The 18,843-nt window shown below is 37.0% G+C and overlaps 1 protein-coding gene across 1 annotated transcript; it reads right to left on the minus strand.

The window, feature by feature from the left end:
* Positions 1-739: 739 nt before the first annotated feature.
* Positions 740-2,333, minus strand: LOC132095808 (melanocortin receptor 4). Its single transcript, XM_059500893.1, has one exon. It carries the CDS (start codon positions 1,973-1,975, stop codon positions 995-997), a length of 981 nt encoding a protein of 326 aa, XP_059356876.1. The 5' UTR covers positions 1,976-2,333; the 3' UTR covers positions 740-994.
* Between the last annotated feature and the right edge of the window lie 16,510 nt (positions 2,334-18,843).

Below are 18,843 nucleotides of genomic sequence, written 5' to 3' on the forward strand. Positions count from 1 at the left end.
ATGTAACAAATAAATGTAACTGTAACAAATGTAACAAACAATGCTGTTCTTTCAATTTATTCCCCCGAAAAAACCTGAAAAAAAAAATTCTCCGCTCTTTTCAACATTAATAATAATCTATTAATATGAGCACAGAGATGTTCAGTTCTCTGGTGACAAGAAAAGTCATGATTGCCTCCAAAGGCAGCATTTGTTACAAAGAGACTTTCACTGATGCACTACTTAAAAAAGCCAAATCTGCAACCTTTAACAAGTTAAACAATGCAAAAGTTTAAACACTATGCATGGAAAATTATAAAAAAAATTGTTGTTTTGTTTTTAGCAAACTGATTTTGATATTGATAACTGCTGGTTTTGCACATTTATTTAATGTTTTGTAATGATTTATTTATTTAGAAAGAATGTCCTCAGTTTACTTTTATTTCTGACAAGATTTTCAGGTGAAAGAAGTTTCCATGGGCTATGCCTCCTGTACAAAATGTTCGGAGTGATTGCAGTAATTGTATAACATTTATGGTCTACTTGTATATGTTATGGAGTAACTAATAAATCTTAATAGGTGAAAGGATATTATGTGTATAATATGTATTATAGTGTTAGGTATCTCATAGGTTTCTCACAAGTGTGTGTGCAACGGTGGAGCATACATTGGCGGTGGGCTGAAGGTTCTCGTGTGCATGTGGGGGAGGGGGGTTGTAGTACTCATAAAATTTCTTCAACGTTGGCAGGTATGTCTACCCCACAACTCTAAACCTATCCACTGCATAGCGTATACATGCCAAAATCTATTTTTGTGTATCAATACCATGAGTTTCCAGTTTTATTTGGCATACTATTTATGCACATTTTCATGAGATCGGGTTAAATAATTACACAAGCTATGCAGTGTAATTAAATCTTCTACATTCTCAGCATCCTCCCATGGTGGTTGCTTAGTTTTGTATTGCAAGCCAACATCTCAATAACTATCTTAAATGTCTAACAGAAACAAATCTTATACACACAGAGAGGTCAGTCCATACCAGCAGCAGCAGATCTCCTTGAAGGTCTTTCTCATCTCTTGGCTCCTAAAGGCATAGATTAGAGGGTCTATGACCGAGTTGCACATGATGAGGATCAGGTACATGTTGAAGTGGGACATGAAGCAGATGCAATAAGGGTTCCGTGGACAGGAAATCATGAGGATAAGGTGCAAGAAAAAGGGAGCCCAGCACACAACGAAAACACCTAGCAGGATAGTGATGGTGATGGCCCCTTTCATATTTGCCGCCTGCCAGATAGGGCCATTGCCAGGGAGAGCAGCAATGCGCTTCATGTGCAGTCGGGCTAGAAGAAACATGTGGACGTAGAGAGAGGCCATAAGTGCCAGCATGGTGAAGAACATACTGATAAGGCAGATGAGAACGGTGGTGCTCTCCGAGTACACGATAAAGAGCACACCAGAGACCATGCAGAAGGTCCAGATGCAGGTGATGATGGTGCCCGCCCGCCGTTGAGTCATGATGTTGTGGTAGCGCAAGGCGTAGAAGATTGTGATGTAGCGGTCCACCGCGATGGCCAGCAAACTCCAAATGGAGGCCAACAGTGAGCTACAAATCATTGAGTCAAAAATGTTGTCCATGTTCTTGATGATGCTCTCGCGATTGGTCAGGTTGCCCCCTGTGATGAGTGCCATCACTACTGTTTCTGAGGCATTGGAGACACTGACCAACAAGTCTGCTACGGCTAAACTGCAGATAAAGAAATACATGGGAGAATGAAGGTTCTTGTTCTTGACAATAGCTGCAATCACCAGAATGTTCTCCAGGAGACTGACGAGCCCGAGCGTGAGGAAGACCTCTGTGGAGATGAGCAGCTGCTCATAGCATCCAGAGGCTGATCCTCTCTCGCCCTGAGCAGGCTTTCCCACTGGTATTGCTCCCTGGCTGTGATTCCGGTATGAATGCTGCAGTCCATGATGAAGTGAGGTGTTCATTTCCCTAAATATCCGTAGTCAGTGGCTTGATCTGTGTCTGCTTCAGTCTGGTGAATTTGAATTGAACATCATCCGTCATGTAGATCAAAGAAAGCAGGTACTGTGTGAGCATCTGTCACCTCACCTCTGTGATAACTCTTCCTCCAAATCAGTAAAAGTGTCTGCCAATTGTCTGCAAGCTACACATAACAAAAATAAATTAATGTAAAAAAAAATAGAGACAGAAACATGCAAACAGAGAATCAGAGGACAGGAGACAGCATCAATCGACTGAATCTGAAAAAGCTGACTCTGTTTCAACACTGTTTAAGTGCAAACAGTGTTTGGAGTGAGGTACTCGGTCTCCAGAGCTTCCAGCACTTGGCAGACAGGAGAGTGAAATTCTCTTGCCTCTACAGCCACTGACTGGCATGCTGAGCCCAGGCTCCTCCCCCAGCTATCTCCACCAATCATAGGCAGTTTTAATGGGTGAATGTAAGCTAATATCAGAAGGAGGACAGCGTATGAATGGGGTTGCCTCTCTTTTCAACAAATACATAAAATCCTTTATAGGAGGTATTTACTTAAAGCATTTTGGTGGTATGTTTCTAAAATTAAGCAATTCAAGGAACAAGCATGATTGTATCTTGCGAGTAATATATATATATATATATATATATATATATATATATATATATATATATATATATATATATATATATATATATATATATATATATCTCAGTGATTCACTGTGACAATCACTTGTTTAATTTCTGAATAAATTAATGTTTTGAAAGCATTGGCTATTTTAATGATCAAATGATTCACTCAAAGAGAGTCACTTTTTTTAAGTTCTGAATAAATCTGAAGATATTCCATAAATTAAATGAATCTGTTAAATAAATTGAGATTGAGTGATTAATTCATAAAGACAGTAAATTGTTTAGTTTCTATCATAGTCTGTTTGAAAGATTTGGTTATATGAATGATTTAATGATTCTATCCAATGGTTACTTGGTTTGATTGTGTATAAACTAGTGTTACAGAAAACTAGAAGAGATACATATAGTTAAAGGTCGCAATGCTGTTGGACTGATCAGGCAATCAAATTTGAGGACCAGAATAAATGTTGATTGATATTGCCTATTGTTTTATTTACAGGTTTGGATTAGCATCTAACAAATCACCTCATTAGCATTTTATGAATGCTTAATGAGGTTCATGAATCAGAGCTGACTACTCTCTTTAGCCTATTGATTATACAGTTTTATGTCCAAATGCAGAAAATCAATTACAGTCAACAGAGCCTGAAGACAGGGACTGACCCCTTCTGTGATCATCACATGGGAATAGACACTATGAATATTGTACAAACAACAGCTAATCCAGTTTAGTGAAGAGGTGAGACAAACAAGTTTTCGTTAAAAGAAAAATAGAAACTGGAAAAGAAGAAATTTTATGAGATTTGTAATGCTGATACATTAAGGAAAGGGTTTTTTTTTTTGAGAGAGAGAGAGAACTGATTATGGCATTGCAGTATAACATAAACAATTTAAAAAAAAAAAATCGGACTAATGCTTAATAATGATCCTAATGTATGCACAGTTCCAATCCCCCAAAACTGAGCATATTGAAATCTTAATTTGTAAGATTGTCTCGTCTATCTCAAAGGGATAAATTTCATTTCAAATTCAGATAAATTGTTGGTGCTAAATAAATAAATAAAAAAGAAAAGGATTAAAAACACCAACATTAAAAGTCAAATTTTAAAAAGCAAAGTTGCAATAATGGGTTTTCAAGAAAAAAACATACAAACATACTGTTATATAACATACAAGCCCACCCACTTTGTTTCTTGTGAAACCCCTTAGCAAGAAGGCTGCATATTGGATATGTACTTATCAGAGCAGCCCTCTTACATTCTTTATAGCTTCATAAGTCAGAGGTATTCCTATGGGTACATGACACTAAATTCTAGAATTCTCCACATTGTTAACTAGGTTACAATATGTAAACTTTAGAATTTCCATCTCACACCAGCACTGTAACATGCTCTTAAGTGTCATGACCATGCTACATCTCACTGACCTCCAGTGTAAGAAATGCATAAAAATATGAAGAAAAAATTGTGTTTCTATAGACCTATTGTTACGTTTATGAACTTTCTGTTCCCTAATTTGGTCTTCCTGTTCTTGTTTTGTTAATTGATTATTCCCCACCTGTCTCCAGTTCCCTCATTACCTCCTGTGTGTTTAAATACCCGTTCAGTTCTTCCTCGTCCGTGATTGTATATGTTATGTCTATGTTAATGCTATATTGGTATATGTATATTTGTAAATGTTAACCTAAGATTGTATTGTAAATGTAGTATATTGTCTGTAATCTCCTTCGTCATCCAGTAAACTCCTCATTTGTTCCAGATCCTCCTCTAGCACTTTTTCCTTACGTTAGCACACCCTTATTTGTAACACCTATATCTTCCTATATCATCCTCTCGTCTTGTTACATTAAATAGCCATGTTTTCAAGTGTAGTTATGCAAGCCTTGAGATTTTTAACATTCACAGTATGGTATACAGCATGTCCTTGAGCTAAACACCACATAGAATGTTTTATTTAAAAGAAAAAAAATGTGCACAGAAAGAGCTGAGGTAGAAGAATGTTCTAAAGTAATACATTATACTTGTGAGTGTAAGAAATATTTCACATTCATTTAAAATCAGCAATAATAAAGCATATTTCAACACACAAACATGTCAGCACAAATTGATTTTTCTGGTGGCATTGACACTGCTAACAACCAAAAAATTGGATTTTAAATTTGAACAATTATAATAAAGTTCTGTTAACATTCTCTCCAATATTTGTGCAAACTATTACAAATGACTCTTAACCTAACCTAGCACAACACAATACAACATAACGTTTCTAGCATTTAAAAAAAAATTAACTCTTGCATTCATGACCTCAAGGTTGGATTATTGTAATGCTTTATTGGGTGGTTGCTTACTATAAGCAGGAAGTATGACCACATTAGCCCGGTTCTGTCAACACTGCACTGGCTCCCTATTAAACATTGTATATATTTAAATATCTTGCTTATTACTTATAAAGCCCTGAATGGTTTAGCACCTCACTATTTGAATGAGCTCTTATTGCATTATAATCCTCCACATCCGCTGCATTCTCAAAACTCTGGCAATTTGATAATGCCTAGAATTTCAAAATCAACTGCCGGTGACAGATCCTTTTTCTATTTAGCGCCAAAACTCTGCAGAGGCAGACACACTCTGTCAGTTTAAATCTAGATTAAAGACCCATCTCTTTAATCTGGCTTACACATAACACACTAACACATTTCTAATATTCAAATCTGTTAATGGATCCACCGGGACAAGACCACAGGAACCAGATGAGTCCTCTGCACAATCTGACTTTACTGCAGCCTGGAATTGAACTTCTGGTTTTGTCTGGTCAGAGGAGAACTGACCATCCCGTAACCCATTTTGGTGACACTTTATTTTAGGGTCTCTTAACTAGTTGCTTATTAGTATGAATATTACTAGAATATTAGCCATTTATTAGTACTAATTAAGCACATATTATTGCTTATTCTACATTCCTAATAAGTAACACTTAATAATAACTTTCAGTTATAAGTAATTTATAAATTATTAGTTAATGATTAATGTATCATTTACAAACCATAACGATACTTTCATAAATGATTAATACGTTGTATGCTAATGATTTACAAATCTAAAGTTATTTAAAAAAATGTTTAAATCATGAAAATAAATCAAACAGTTCATTAGTAAATGGTTTATTAGCTGATACATTATTTATAATTTATAAATCATTAAAGTATTTTTGTCAAAATAGTTTTGTATCATCTCAATAAACAATTGTTAATCATGACCAAATGATGAACAAACCATTAGTAAATGATCAGTATGTGATTTATTGATGCAGTTTTAAGCTGTGTTCAAAAACGAAAACTTGCAGGTATACTAAAGCACTATTTTAGTAATTTATTTGTTTTGAAGTGGATAAACATTTATAAATGCCTTACAGTCATATGATTCCAGTGGGTTGTGTTAAATTCTTTCATTCATCAGCACAGACTTGTGTTCTGTGTTGAGTGTGTGGGATCTAGTGATGACGTGAACCTCTCAACCGCTTTTACCTTCCACTGAAGCTCACATCGGGTGCACAGAGTTAAAGACTCCATGTGTGTCAGAGAAGACAGCTGTCTATACCCTCACCAATCAGCACTTACACTGCACTCTACAAAGTGTTCAACACCTGTTACAGATGATGTGTAAAAGACTTAATAAATCATTTATAAAGTTTTCTGCATTCCCAATCTAAAGTGTAAACTATTCATCACTTTCTGACCTTTTTTACCTGTTACAAATTATTTGTATATTTATACAAGTCATTTATAAAATGATCTGCATTCCCTAATCTAAAGTGTATTATTATTTATCTTATTTAACATTTAATTTTCACAGGTTTGTGTAATATTCTGAGTTTGCATTTGACTCTTTTTATTCATTTTACAGTATACTAAATATGTTTTTGTTTAGGTGAGATGAGTAAATGCATGTTTTTACGTTTTATATTTTTGCATATGATTTTTCTGTGTGCTTTCTCATAATGAAGGTTGTTGTTTGCTTAAATATACAAGAGTTAAAAATAATCAAAGCACATATATATATATAGTTAACAAACTATTGAAAGCACAGAGAGACATTCTGACATGGTAGAAATATTTTTAGCTTTAGCTTCTTGCCTAGTTCTTAAAATATCTGATAATGTTCTGATTTCTCTTACTGAACTACTGTAGCTAATGCACAATATGAACAAAATGGTATAATGAAACATCACAATTCCTGCCATTTCAACAACCATCTATTTACCTGCCAATAGGACCGCAGTTATTGGGTCTTATAGCCATTGGTCCCCTTGGTCAGGATATGAGATCTATATAATAAACATAATGCTCAATATTTATTTCATAAAAGTTGTTCCAAATGTGCTCAGGGAAACCAATAAGAAGTTATGTTTAACTGAATGCTGCATCTTTGTCTCTGCTGAATTCCAGACATCAAAAAATAAGATAGCTTTGATGTGACAAATATAAAAAAATATATATATATATATATATATATATATATATATATATATATATATATATATATATATATATATTTTTTTTTTTTTTTTTTTTTTTTTTTTTTGAGCACACAATGTCTCTTCAGGCTTGAAAACATTCCTTCTCCCAACTCTATTATAAAGTATTCAGGGTCAGCACAAAGAGCAAATGTCCAGCACATCCTGCAGTGGTGTATTAAGAATAACCTGACCCCCGACACACACACAAAAAAAGAAAGAACTCAGTGAACCCGAAGAAGCTCAGGGCCACAGAACACATTTCGAGCATTGTGAATATCCAGACATTCATATTTTTCTAGATTTCTAATACCTCTGCCATGGTAAATAAATTACACATGAGCACATTTATTTCCTAATAAGTCTAAAAAAGCATTGTAAAAGTGGAAAAGCTCAGCATGTCTATTAAAAGTGTAAACATGGTGGCTCTGTAGCCTACCATCAAAAATGCTGGGCTGCATTTTCCTGAAACCTTGTGTGCCTATTAAGAAGACAAAATATATTGAATTAAATACAAACCATTGGCATCACCAGGCTTATATGGGAAAATATATAGCTCCATTTGTTTAAACATCAAACCTAGTTTTACAAGATGTTCAAGCAATGGTTTGAGTTTGGGGATGGGGGCATCTGTTTGCTGACTAATGACGGACAGTGGTAATAGCATAATTGAATAGAACTTGAAACATTATTAATATCATTATAACTGATTATTAACAGCTGTCTATATCTACTTGACAACAGGCTGTTGTGCATTAGAGCTTATATACAGCAGCATCTTGAAGATATTATGTTTTTAACGCTGTAATGATTTCCTGTTTGAGAGCCACACAAAAACACACACACAATAAGCTGCTCGGATGAGTAACACTGTTTTTAAAAAGAGAAATTAGTCTAAGAATGGGAGAAAAGAGAGACTGAATTAGATTAATTACTGCGATGACACTAGCATAATGAACATTCTCTGACATAAATAATCAATTCTGTCTTATGTGAAACAGTACACATCAGACATACATTTATCTATATTTTTATTTCTTCAAAAATTACAATTTAACTTTTAGTTACTATAATGATTTCTGACCTTCACTCAAATCTGTGTGTTGCAGATCACAGCGTGTTTTCTCTTCATGGGTACACGCAAAAAGCCATGCAGTTCAATTTAAAATGACATAAATGAATTTCTTCTTTTAATGAATCACTCTGGCAAATCTTTTATTGAATTAACTACTAAAGCAACAAGGCATTGCTTTTATAAATGGAACAAATTCATTATAGATTGGACACAAAGACTCACAAACTCTGCAGAGTTTCCAGTATGACCATTTCTTCTGACAAATCTTAAATGAGTAAATTAACTCACTGCTTCCATCAAAGACTTACTTAACTGCTATTACACTTCACTTTCATTTGTTTGTTTTTTTTTTTTTTTTATTTTTAGTTTGTGAATATTTGTGATTTTAAGATTTTTTTGGATGACAGATAAATCCATTGTCGAGCTGATGACTAAGAGATAAAAGTGACTGTATATGAAAAAAAATATAAAACACTGAGTATGCAGAAAATTCATATTCAAGCACATTTGCATTTATTTATCTGACCTTACACTCTCCTGTTTGACCTTACAAAATGACCTTACAAAATGACCTTGCACAAATGCATCCAGGCAGCTTTTTTTTAATGTTTATGTTTTTAAGTTTTGCAGACATCATAAAAGATACACTCTTAAGAAAAATGGTTATGGAAGTATTAGTGCTAAATAGAACCTTTTTATTATCACATTGTAGCAAAAATGACAATGTTCTAACAACAGTTACTAGCAGAATACATAAATGAATGACAGTGGACAAAGAACATAAATAACTTCTCAAAGAAGTAAAACAAAATGGTCTGTTGAAGACCAAGCTCCAGTGATGCCTTTAAATTTATTCACATTGTTAAATGGAAAAAAATAATGGGATAGCTGGATATGTATATGCATAAACCCTAGTAATAATAATAATAAATCTAACAAAATGGAGCATAAATTCCATATGTTTTTTTATTTACACACTAAAGCTAAGTACACTGGTGGGAGACAATTTGTGGAAATGTAGTTTGCTGCTGCATTTAGTTTTAGTCCAGCCAGCAGGGGCTGATCATTCCCCGACTTGCATGGGTGCAACAGTCCTAGTGTAATAAAGCTGACTTTAGACTATGAATAGGAGCATCCTTCAGATGAGACATTAAACTGGCCTCCTGACATTCTGTTGTCATTAACTCTCCACATTAAATATGAATTTGACCTCATTGTTTAGGCTGGTAGCGCATCCTGATGGTCATATTGAGCTTTTCTGGATGCACTTCCCCTCTTTTTGAGCAGCTTCATCAAGGCCCAGACTATGAATGGAGCTTTTGCATGCAGTAGGCAGAGTCTGGTTCCTTAATGAAGAAGAGGAGAGTAGTATTCTTAAAGGTGCACTGAGTGTTCCTGTGGCTCAAGTGGTAGAGCATTGTGTTAGCAGTGCAAGGTTGTGTGTTCGATTCCCAGGGCACACATGTTAGGTAAAAAATGTCAGCCTGAATGCACTATAAGTCGCATTGGATAAAAGCGTCTGCTAAATGCAGAATTATTTTAAATTGTAAGTGTTTTTGCCCAACAATATTGATATTTGAAAGCACCAAAACAAACACGACCATACCCCAACAGGACCTCACACTTATTTTAAAATATCCGCCCAACACGCACGTACACATCCATGGCAACAATGATCGAGGAAACAAGAGATGACACACAAGCATACTCAAACAAAAGCTAAAGCAGATTAGTTGTGTGTAACAAAGCAAAATCAACGTTATTCATCTATCAAATCTATCTATAAGAAACAGTGCAACCTCAGCGTGCGATTCGAACCCTTCCTGCTCCTTGAGTTCACTCCATCACATATCTTATGTGATATCTCTGCGTGTCCTACCTCTTGCCCAATTGTAACCCTTCTTTTTAAAGTTTAGTTTCTCTGATATTTTCCTCTTTTTTTATCTGCCATCTCTCTCTATCTATATTCGATCTGCTCATTTAAAGACACGTCCCCTTAGTGATGTCTGGCTACAAGTGTGTTTTGGGACTCGCTCTGACATTGTGGTCAAAAGTGTTTTTCAAAAATTGCTAAGTGCACCTAACTAAATAGAGGTGGTCACAATTACATGTTTTCTTATACTAAAAAGAGAAAAAGACATAGAAAAACCAGTTAGCATTTCAAAGCTATAATTTATAAACATTTTCAGAAAGAAATTATTTACCTGATGAGAGTGTGTTGACAGTCTGTGTAGTTTGATGGTTGAGCTCCAGAAAATCAGCAATGAGGCATCAGAGTAAAGCCTCCATTAGGGTTTTACATTAAAATAACAATAACCACTACACCAGCAGCATGTTGTGTGAATTAAGTTTGCTTTGGTAACGGTTTAGATTACAACCAGCAAAGAACTAGGTAAGTATACTGAATTCATGGTGTACGTGTCTGTAATTATAGTGTAGGCCTACCTATAAATAATGTAGGTGTAGGTATAAGGTAACAATGTGTTACGTTTGGGTTATAAGGGGGTAACAACCTGTAAAAAGACAAATAATTTATACTGTATGCATTTTGAAACTAAGAGGTACCTATTCTAATATTATGTGGTATATATGGCCTAAACACCAATCTTATGTTTGGGAATGATTTAGAAAGGTGATACACTTTTTATAATTTTATATTGTTCCATCGAACAATTAAATTAAAAGTAATGCAATATTTTTCTCTGTAATTACTGTGCAAATATGCACTTGTTCTTGAACAAGTCCAACTTGTTCCTCCCGTGTTCCATGTACAGTCATGGCCAAAGGTTTTGTCAGTGAGGTAATTTTGTGTTTTGCAAAGTTTGCTGCTTCAGTATTTGTAGATTATTTTTTAATATGTTTTTATGATATACTGAAAAACAATGATAAGTATATCATGAGATATAGAAATTAGCAAATATAAAATATAATGAGTCAATATTTAGAGTGTTGACCCTTGTTAGTCATAACCTCAGCAGTTCGCTCTGGCATGCTGGATATTAGTTTCTGGACCAAATCCTGACTGATGGCGATCCATTCTTGCCTTATTAGTTCTCAGAACTGATCACAATTTCTGGGCTTCTGCTTGTCCCCTCGCCTTTTGAGGACTGACCACAGGTTCTCTATGGGATTGAGATCTGGGGAGTTGCCTGGCCACGGATCCAAAATTCAAATCTAATGATCTTCAAGCCACTTCTTTATCACTCTTGCTTTGTGACATGGTGATCCATCATGCTGGAAAATGCATGGATCATCACCAAATTGCTCATGGATCATTGAAGGAAGTTGCTCTTGCTGGACGTTTTGATACCACTCTTTATTCATGGCAGTGTTTTTGGGCAGAATTATGAGAGCCCACATCCTTGGTTGAAAAGCAACCCACACATGGATGTTCTGAGGATGCTTCACTGTTGGCACAACACAGGACTCATGGTAACGTTCACCTTTTCTTCTCCGAAAAATGTATTTTCCAGATGTCCCAAACAGTCGGAAGGGAGCTTCATCTGAGAAAATAACTTTGCACTAGTATTCTGCCGTCCAATCCTTGTACTTCCTGCAGAATTCCAGTCTGTCCTTGAAGTTTTTCTTGGAGAGAAGTGGCTTCTATACTGCCCTTATTGACACCAGACCATTGTGCAAAAGACTTTGCCTCACTGTGCGTGCAGATGCTCACACACCAACCTGCTGCCATTCCTGAGCAAGTGTTACCCGCCTCAAGTCTGGGAAGCCTGAGTGGGTAAATTAAATGTACATGTAATTCTTGCATGTGAGGCCATTTTGAAGCAAAGCGATGATGGTTGCACATGTTTCGCTGGAGGCAAGTTAGATTGTAAATTAGATTGTAAGAGCAGACTGATTGCTATAAAAGGAGGGAAGAAGTGCTTCCAGTCATTTTGTCCTTGATAGCAATGGTTAATTGAGGTAAACATTGCTATCAAGAACACAATGACTGGAAGCACTTCTTCCCTCCGTTTATAGCAATCAGTCTGCTCTTACAATCTAATTAGAATGATAGGGATTTTACATAGTACTCATTCACGCTTTCATGTGTACTGCTGATATTAGTCAATTAATGTTAGCTGGTCATTTTGCGTCTGTATCAAACAAGAGTAAAATGAATTTTTTTGTGAAAAGATCATTTTTTGGCCAATGAAGCTTGTAGCAATTATTTAAAAGAATCTGATCACTTTACACAATCTAGAAACACTGTGAATAGTCAATAATCTAGAAACACTGTGAATAGTCAACACGTGGCTAGGTTTAAAACACGGAAAAGTTCATTTTTAGATATACAAGGCAACATAATAGATGCACTTGTGGTGGTAGAAAAAAGTTCTTTAAGACCCCCTGGGATTGCTTGTAATAAAGATTTAAATGCATAGGAAAAGGCACCAGAACCGACTCCTGTTGGTGAGTTTTAATTTCAAATGTTTGTGATAGTCTACTTTGTAACGGTGGCTACCCAAATAAAATTTGATTTAATAAATGTAAATTTAAGTTAAATTGTTCAGGCGCCAGACAAGCAAAACTTGTCAAGAAAAAAAAAAAAAAAAAAAAAAAAAAAATTATATATATATATATATATATATATATACAGTCAACATCTCTTCCAGTTGCTCTGTAATGACAGCTTGTTTGGCAGGTGTTGTGCAGTATGGTCTTTGTTTTATAGGTACTTGGTGGGTAGTATATATGTGATGCTGTGTAACTTCAGTACGTCCCGGACAAAGGGTACACACTTGAGGGTTTGACTCGAGGATCTGCAGTAACTGTTGCTTGCCTTCCGGAAGTAAGTGGGCATGCTGTACAGCAGTGTCAATTAGGGTCTTGTCATCCAGAAAGGCTGGTTGAAACATGTCAAGTTGAGGAGGAGGAACAGAAGATAGTAGAGAGAGACTGTTGGAGTTTTTATTTCCAATCTTTCCCTTTGGATGTTGGGAGCGGATAACTGGTACACTGGCATTTGTTGGCTGGAAAGGATAATACTCTTTAGGATTGGACTGAAATGAATACTTTTGATCTGCCACATTGATCTGTAGCCTACTGGAGAAGATAAAGTCCAGTCCTAACACGACTGCATAGGCCAGGGCTTTGGCTGATAGAACAACAGCAGATATGGTGAATATTTTTTTTTTTATGTAAGGTGATTGGCATGTTTATCCAACCTAAAGGAATTTCTGCTTCCCCATTGGCGAGGTAGAGTGGACCCTGGGTCCATGGATTGAGTTTTTGTGAAGCGAGTTCCTTCCAGAGATTCTCATGTAGAAGGGTGTAGCTAGCCCCCGTATCAACAATGGCTTTTCCCTTCCAGGTACCAATACAGAGTGGTATCACTAACTGTTGTGGAACAATTTCAGTAGGTGGTGCTTTCTTACCAGTTGTTGGTGACTTCTGAGGAAAGGTGGCAGACACGGAGCGATTGCCAGGTGGACCAGTACCTTTAGAAGCTGTTGTTTAGAAATGTTGTCCGCTTGCTATTAGAGGAAAGGTGTTTGCTGGTGGACTGAGGTGACTGGGACTGAGAAGAGACAAAGTGAGGACAGCTGCCAGGGGAGTGATGGCCTTTACATCGCCAGCATTGCACTAAAGGCTTCTCTGCCGGACGGTTGGCAATAGGTCTTTGAGGCATGGATAAGGGTTGCTTAGAACTCACACGTTTTTCATATTGCAGTTGTTGTTCGTAGTCTTTTTCCAGCTGTTGGCCCAATTTCACAAGTTCATCGACTGTGTTCACCCGACTGCGAATCTGGCTTGCAAGATAGGGGTTCATATTTTTTAAAATCATTTTCACCAATTCACTGTCCATCAAGGAGGGCTTCCACCTTTTGCAGAGAGCTCTGTACGTAAATGCAAAGTCTCTAATGCTCTCTCTTTCTCCCTGTGTTCTTGTCCTTACCCGTTCAGCCAGCTCATCTTCATAATCCTCTGAGAGGAAAGCAGAGAGGAAAGCAGCTTCAAATTGTTCCCACGTGGTTATTGAGGATCGTGCAACTTCCCACCAGTCCCGGGCAGTACCGTAAAGGACAGTGCGTAAAGTGGCCAGGATGTCAGCATCAGTAAGAGGATGTAACGCTAAGAAATCCTGACGAGATCCTGAGATCCTGATCGAGTTAGGTAGAGCAAGGGGTCCATGTCATCTGACTGTCTCCCAAAAGTAGGAAATGTAATCTTAAGATGATCACTCTTTACAACAGGAGCAGGAAGCAAAGGAGCGGACACTGGTGATACAGCTGAAACTGGAGCATTAAGAGGTAAAGGTGAGTAATATCTTGTCTGCAGGTCAGTCATTTGTTTCTCTTGCTTTTCGAGTCTTCTATCAAGTTCAGTTTGTAAGCTTTTTACAGTTGCACACAATGTGTTGGTGATTTGGGTACACTGGGTGAGCTCTGTAGAAAACTGATCATGATTTCTTTGATGGGTTACCAGGTAGGATTTGATGTCTTGCTGAAGCTCCACTTGAAGTTGGTCGATCATAAACCACACTTCAGACACATATGTAGTCTTAGCTTTGTGAAGTTCATCAGAAATCATAACTTTAAGTGATTTAGTGAGTTGATCAGCCTCTTCCTTCACATGCTTCTTACTTTCAGAAATGTGGGTGAGCACTTCTTGTTGATTGTGCTTAAGTTTATCAGCAAGGTTAGAAATCAGGCTGTCTTGGCGTGCAGACAGGGTTTTAAGTTCTATGGCAAGTTCACCAATGGTTTTCTCATGAGTTTGCATATGTTGTGTCAACGTGTCTCAATTTTCTTTAACTTGAGTGAGTTGATGCATTCCTTTTCCAGGAGTTGATAGGATACCAGGCAAGTCCTGCTGTGCCGCCGAAGATAGAGATGAAGGCTCAAGTAATGTACATATCTGCATAGATTTGCCATTCGGTTCCTGCTCCAAGATGAAGGGTTGAACAGGAGTACTGCCAGCTAGTGGTGAAGTTGCAAACCGCACCTGGGTTCCTGGTACATCAGTAGTGCTGGCTTGAGTAGGAGTGACATGGAGAGGAACACGAAAGAGTCCAGGTGGAGAAAGTAGAGGACGAGGTGCTGGAGGCCAGACTGGGGTAGCAACATCGGGTGCCGGTGGTTCAATCTCCACAAAAGTGGATGGAGAGAGAGGAGTGGTAGCCATGTTTGATTGTCAATGTATCTGTAGTCAGTGTAAAAATGTAGTGAAATGTAAGTTGAGTAAAAAAAAAAAAACACAATGTATAAATGTTTGAAAAAATAAATTGCAACAGAATACATAACAGTTCAGTGTGAAATGTCTGTCCAGTTGTCCAATTCACACTACAATTCACTTAATTTCACAAATCAATGATTAGATTTCAATAACACAAATTATTATTTCCACAGCTTTCACATTAATTAGGTCAATCAGTTTAGCAGCAAGACAACTAAGGGGTAACACAATTATATATTTAACAACGTGCAAGTTCACGAACAAAAACAAAAAAATCTTCCCACAAAACCATTCAATAAAGAAAAACTATTTCAGTTCAGTATATATCTGCCACCATTTCACAAACACAAAAGTAGGCAGTTTCAAGTGACAATAACCAACGCTTAAGTAATCCTTTAGGGAAACTCTAATTCAAAGTTCAAGTGACCCGTTTAAGTGGTCAGGGTTTAAATGTTTAAGTTTCAAGACGTCCAGGTTTATCTAAGTGTTTAAGTTTCATGTCTCTGTTTGGGTGCCACTTATGTAACGGTGGCTGCCCCAAATAAAATTTGATTTAATAAATGTAAATTTAAGTTAAATTGTTCGGGCGCCAGACAAGCAAAACTTGTCAAGAAAAAAAAAATTTATATATATTTATTTATTTATTTATTTATTTATAATGCGCAATTAATTTCAGTTTCCCCGTAAATAGCTCAAGCCACTGTTACACAACAACAACAACAAAAACATTAAGAAAAGTGTTTAAAAAAACTACATGAAGTTAAATTTTCACACCATTTGTATTTTTTTCGTTACTTCAACAAAATGACAGAAGAAAGTGTAAACAAAGTAATACGATTGCTGTTCAAGTTCAATTCAAGATTTCATAAACAATCACAAAATCACGAGAGTCCCTGATTCCCGAGGGTCTTAAAGTTCGTTTCTTTTTCCATTTTCAATTTTCAATGGAGAAAAAAAAATACAAGAGAGAAGAAAAAAAAACAAAGAAAAATAAATATTCCAAACTAGTGTTTGGGTGTATGCGTATGCGTGTGCAATGAAAGTGTGTGTGTGTGTGTGTGTGTGTGTGGCTGTGTGGCTGTGTGAAGTCTGTGTAGCGGCCGCTAATCCCGGGCCGGGGACAGAGTTTGGAGACTTGACGTGAGGTTAACAAATGATGGACAACATCACTAGTACCTGAGGCAGGCGAACGAACCAGACTGGATTGTGTTGCCCCAGGCAGGCGACCGAACCATGCAGTAGAGCTCAATTTCTCCGACACTTCGGCGATCGCACCCAGTCAGCGCATGCACAGATTCCAGCAAAGAACAGCAACAACCTTCAGGGAGCGTGCGTCCCATTCCGATACAACCTACACGTGTGTTTTGTTTTTACTTCCCCCTCCTCTTCCGTTTATGACTCACTTTTATATTAAATTTCCTCATTGATTTCCGCCCATTAGAAAAAGTGAAAAGCTGGCATGGATTTCTTCCAAATCGCCACAACTTTTAAAAAGAAATCTAGGCCATATGTTGTGTTTAAATGTGTTGCCACTTGCTTGAGTAACTTCTTATACAAACCTAGAAGTCAAATGCAGGGATAATATGTTGTTTATATTTACTGATTTTAAACTAATGTCTTAGATTGTTACTGTACTGTGATAAAAGAGGATCACAATGCTGAAAAAGCTTTTTTCATTAACAACGTTTGAATTTGGAATCAAAATAATGGATAAATGTTCTGTTTGTGGCCTATACAGCCACAGATGAGTAGTGGACCGCAAACGTTTCCTGTGTGAAAGCACAATGAGTCCGTGCTGCTTCTGAACCACGTCATGCACATGGACTGCATACGTGGGTGTAATTTAACAGCATTGGGTTACTTCCCACTGTGCAAAGTCACCATTGTGGTGGACAGTGTTTGGTTTAGTTGGGATCTTGGTCCTCATTCTTCTTGTGTTAGCTTGTCTCTGGCTGTTATAACTGTGTGTTTGTGAAACACTGTTGTTGTAGCAAAGAACGACAAATTTAAGAGAGCTCAGGTGTTATCAGCTCTTTGTTGGTGATGATAGAGTCAACACATTACAAGTATCTGAGGTCATGAAATAAGTGTTGTTTTGTTTGTATATATCTCGTTAACCTTTTGACTCTACAGTACAATCAAGAAAATAAAATAATCTTCATGAAATAATGAAATAAATGACGATTGAGCATGTGGTAAAATCAATGCAAAACAAAGACATTAAATCTCTGAAAGATCTCAGCAGAGGAAGATCAAACATCTCCACAAACATGGAATCATTAGATTGACTTTATTTCTGTCAGACATCTAGGCCTAGTCCACACGGACACGGGTATTTTTATAACCGGAGTTTTTCCTCCTGCGTTTAAAAAAAAAATCCCGTCCACATGAAAACGCAAAAACGTGCTGTCAAGCGCTGTCAAGAGCATGTCACACCAGCAGGCGGCGATATAACCCAAATTGTAAAGTCACCTTGGCCAATCAGAAGCAAGCAGCAGCGCACAATCTGACGTCAAACACAGCGGATAACGGCGCACACTCTGACGTCGCAAGGCAAAAACGCCGGTTATACTGTCCACACGACAACTCCTCACTTTTCTAATGAACTTAAACTTTTGATTTTACCACATGCTCAATCGTCATTTATTTCATTATTTCATGAAGATTATTTTATTTTCTTGATTTTAGGACAAACACAATGTCATTGTGTGTTACATTGTGTTACATTGAAATAACATCTAAATCGAATGCATCCTGAGAGTGTTGATTTGGTCCAGAAACAGTATAAATTATGCCTAAATGAACCTTAAATGATGTTGAAAATATTTCTACTGACCACTTTTGAACTAGTTTTTTAACCTTGTAAGGAGGTTCTCTGAACGTCTAAATCGGACGTAGGCTACAGAAGACGTCAAAAAAAGACGTCATAAAAACTTTCATTCTGGCTCCTCAGTGGACGTCTTTTCAACGTCTGCAAAGACATAAAAAGACGTCCACAAGACGTCAACTGGAAATAACTTTGCCCAGTGGGTACGATTGCCCTTGATTCAAGCCTTCGGTTTACCCGCGCTCATACTACTAGCACAGAATCAGTTCAGAATCAATCACCAAAAGAATCAGTTCAGTTCAGACGCTCTGTGTGTCGGTCTGCTTCACGCTGAATCACACATGCGCAGTATCATCAGCTCCTCGGTTTTTCTTATCTGGCTCGGCTCGGTGTTCATCTTCAGTTCTCTCTTCACAGCAGTTCAGTCAGTGTACTGTTTGAGTGCATGAATTACTCCGGGATATTGGTTTGTTTAAACTCAGAGGGAGTGTCAGTCACATTAAAAAAGTTAACAGCTTAAGTCATTTGTGGATTAATGCGTATTAGAGATGCGAAACGTTTAAAAAGATTCAGTTCGAATTAGTGAACTGAATGATTCGTTTGCGAACCGGATATCCAGACTGCTTTGTTTTGA

The sequence above is a fragment of the Carassius carassius genome, chromosome 20, assembly GCF_963082965.1.
Source record: "Carassius carassius chromosome 20, fCarCar2.1, whole genome shotgun sequence".
NCBI lineage: Eukaryota > Metazoa > Chordata > Actinopteri > Cypriniformes > Cyprinidae > Carassius > Carassius carassius.

Coding starts and splice junctions, on each gene's coding strand:
- LOC132095808 (XM_059500893.1), bottom strand. CDS start 1,975: ATGAACACCTCACTTCATCATGGACTGCAGCATTCATACCGGAATCAC.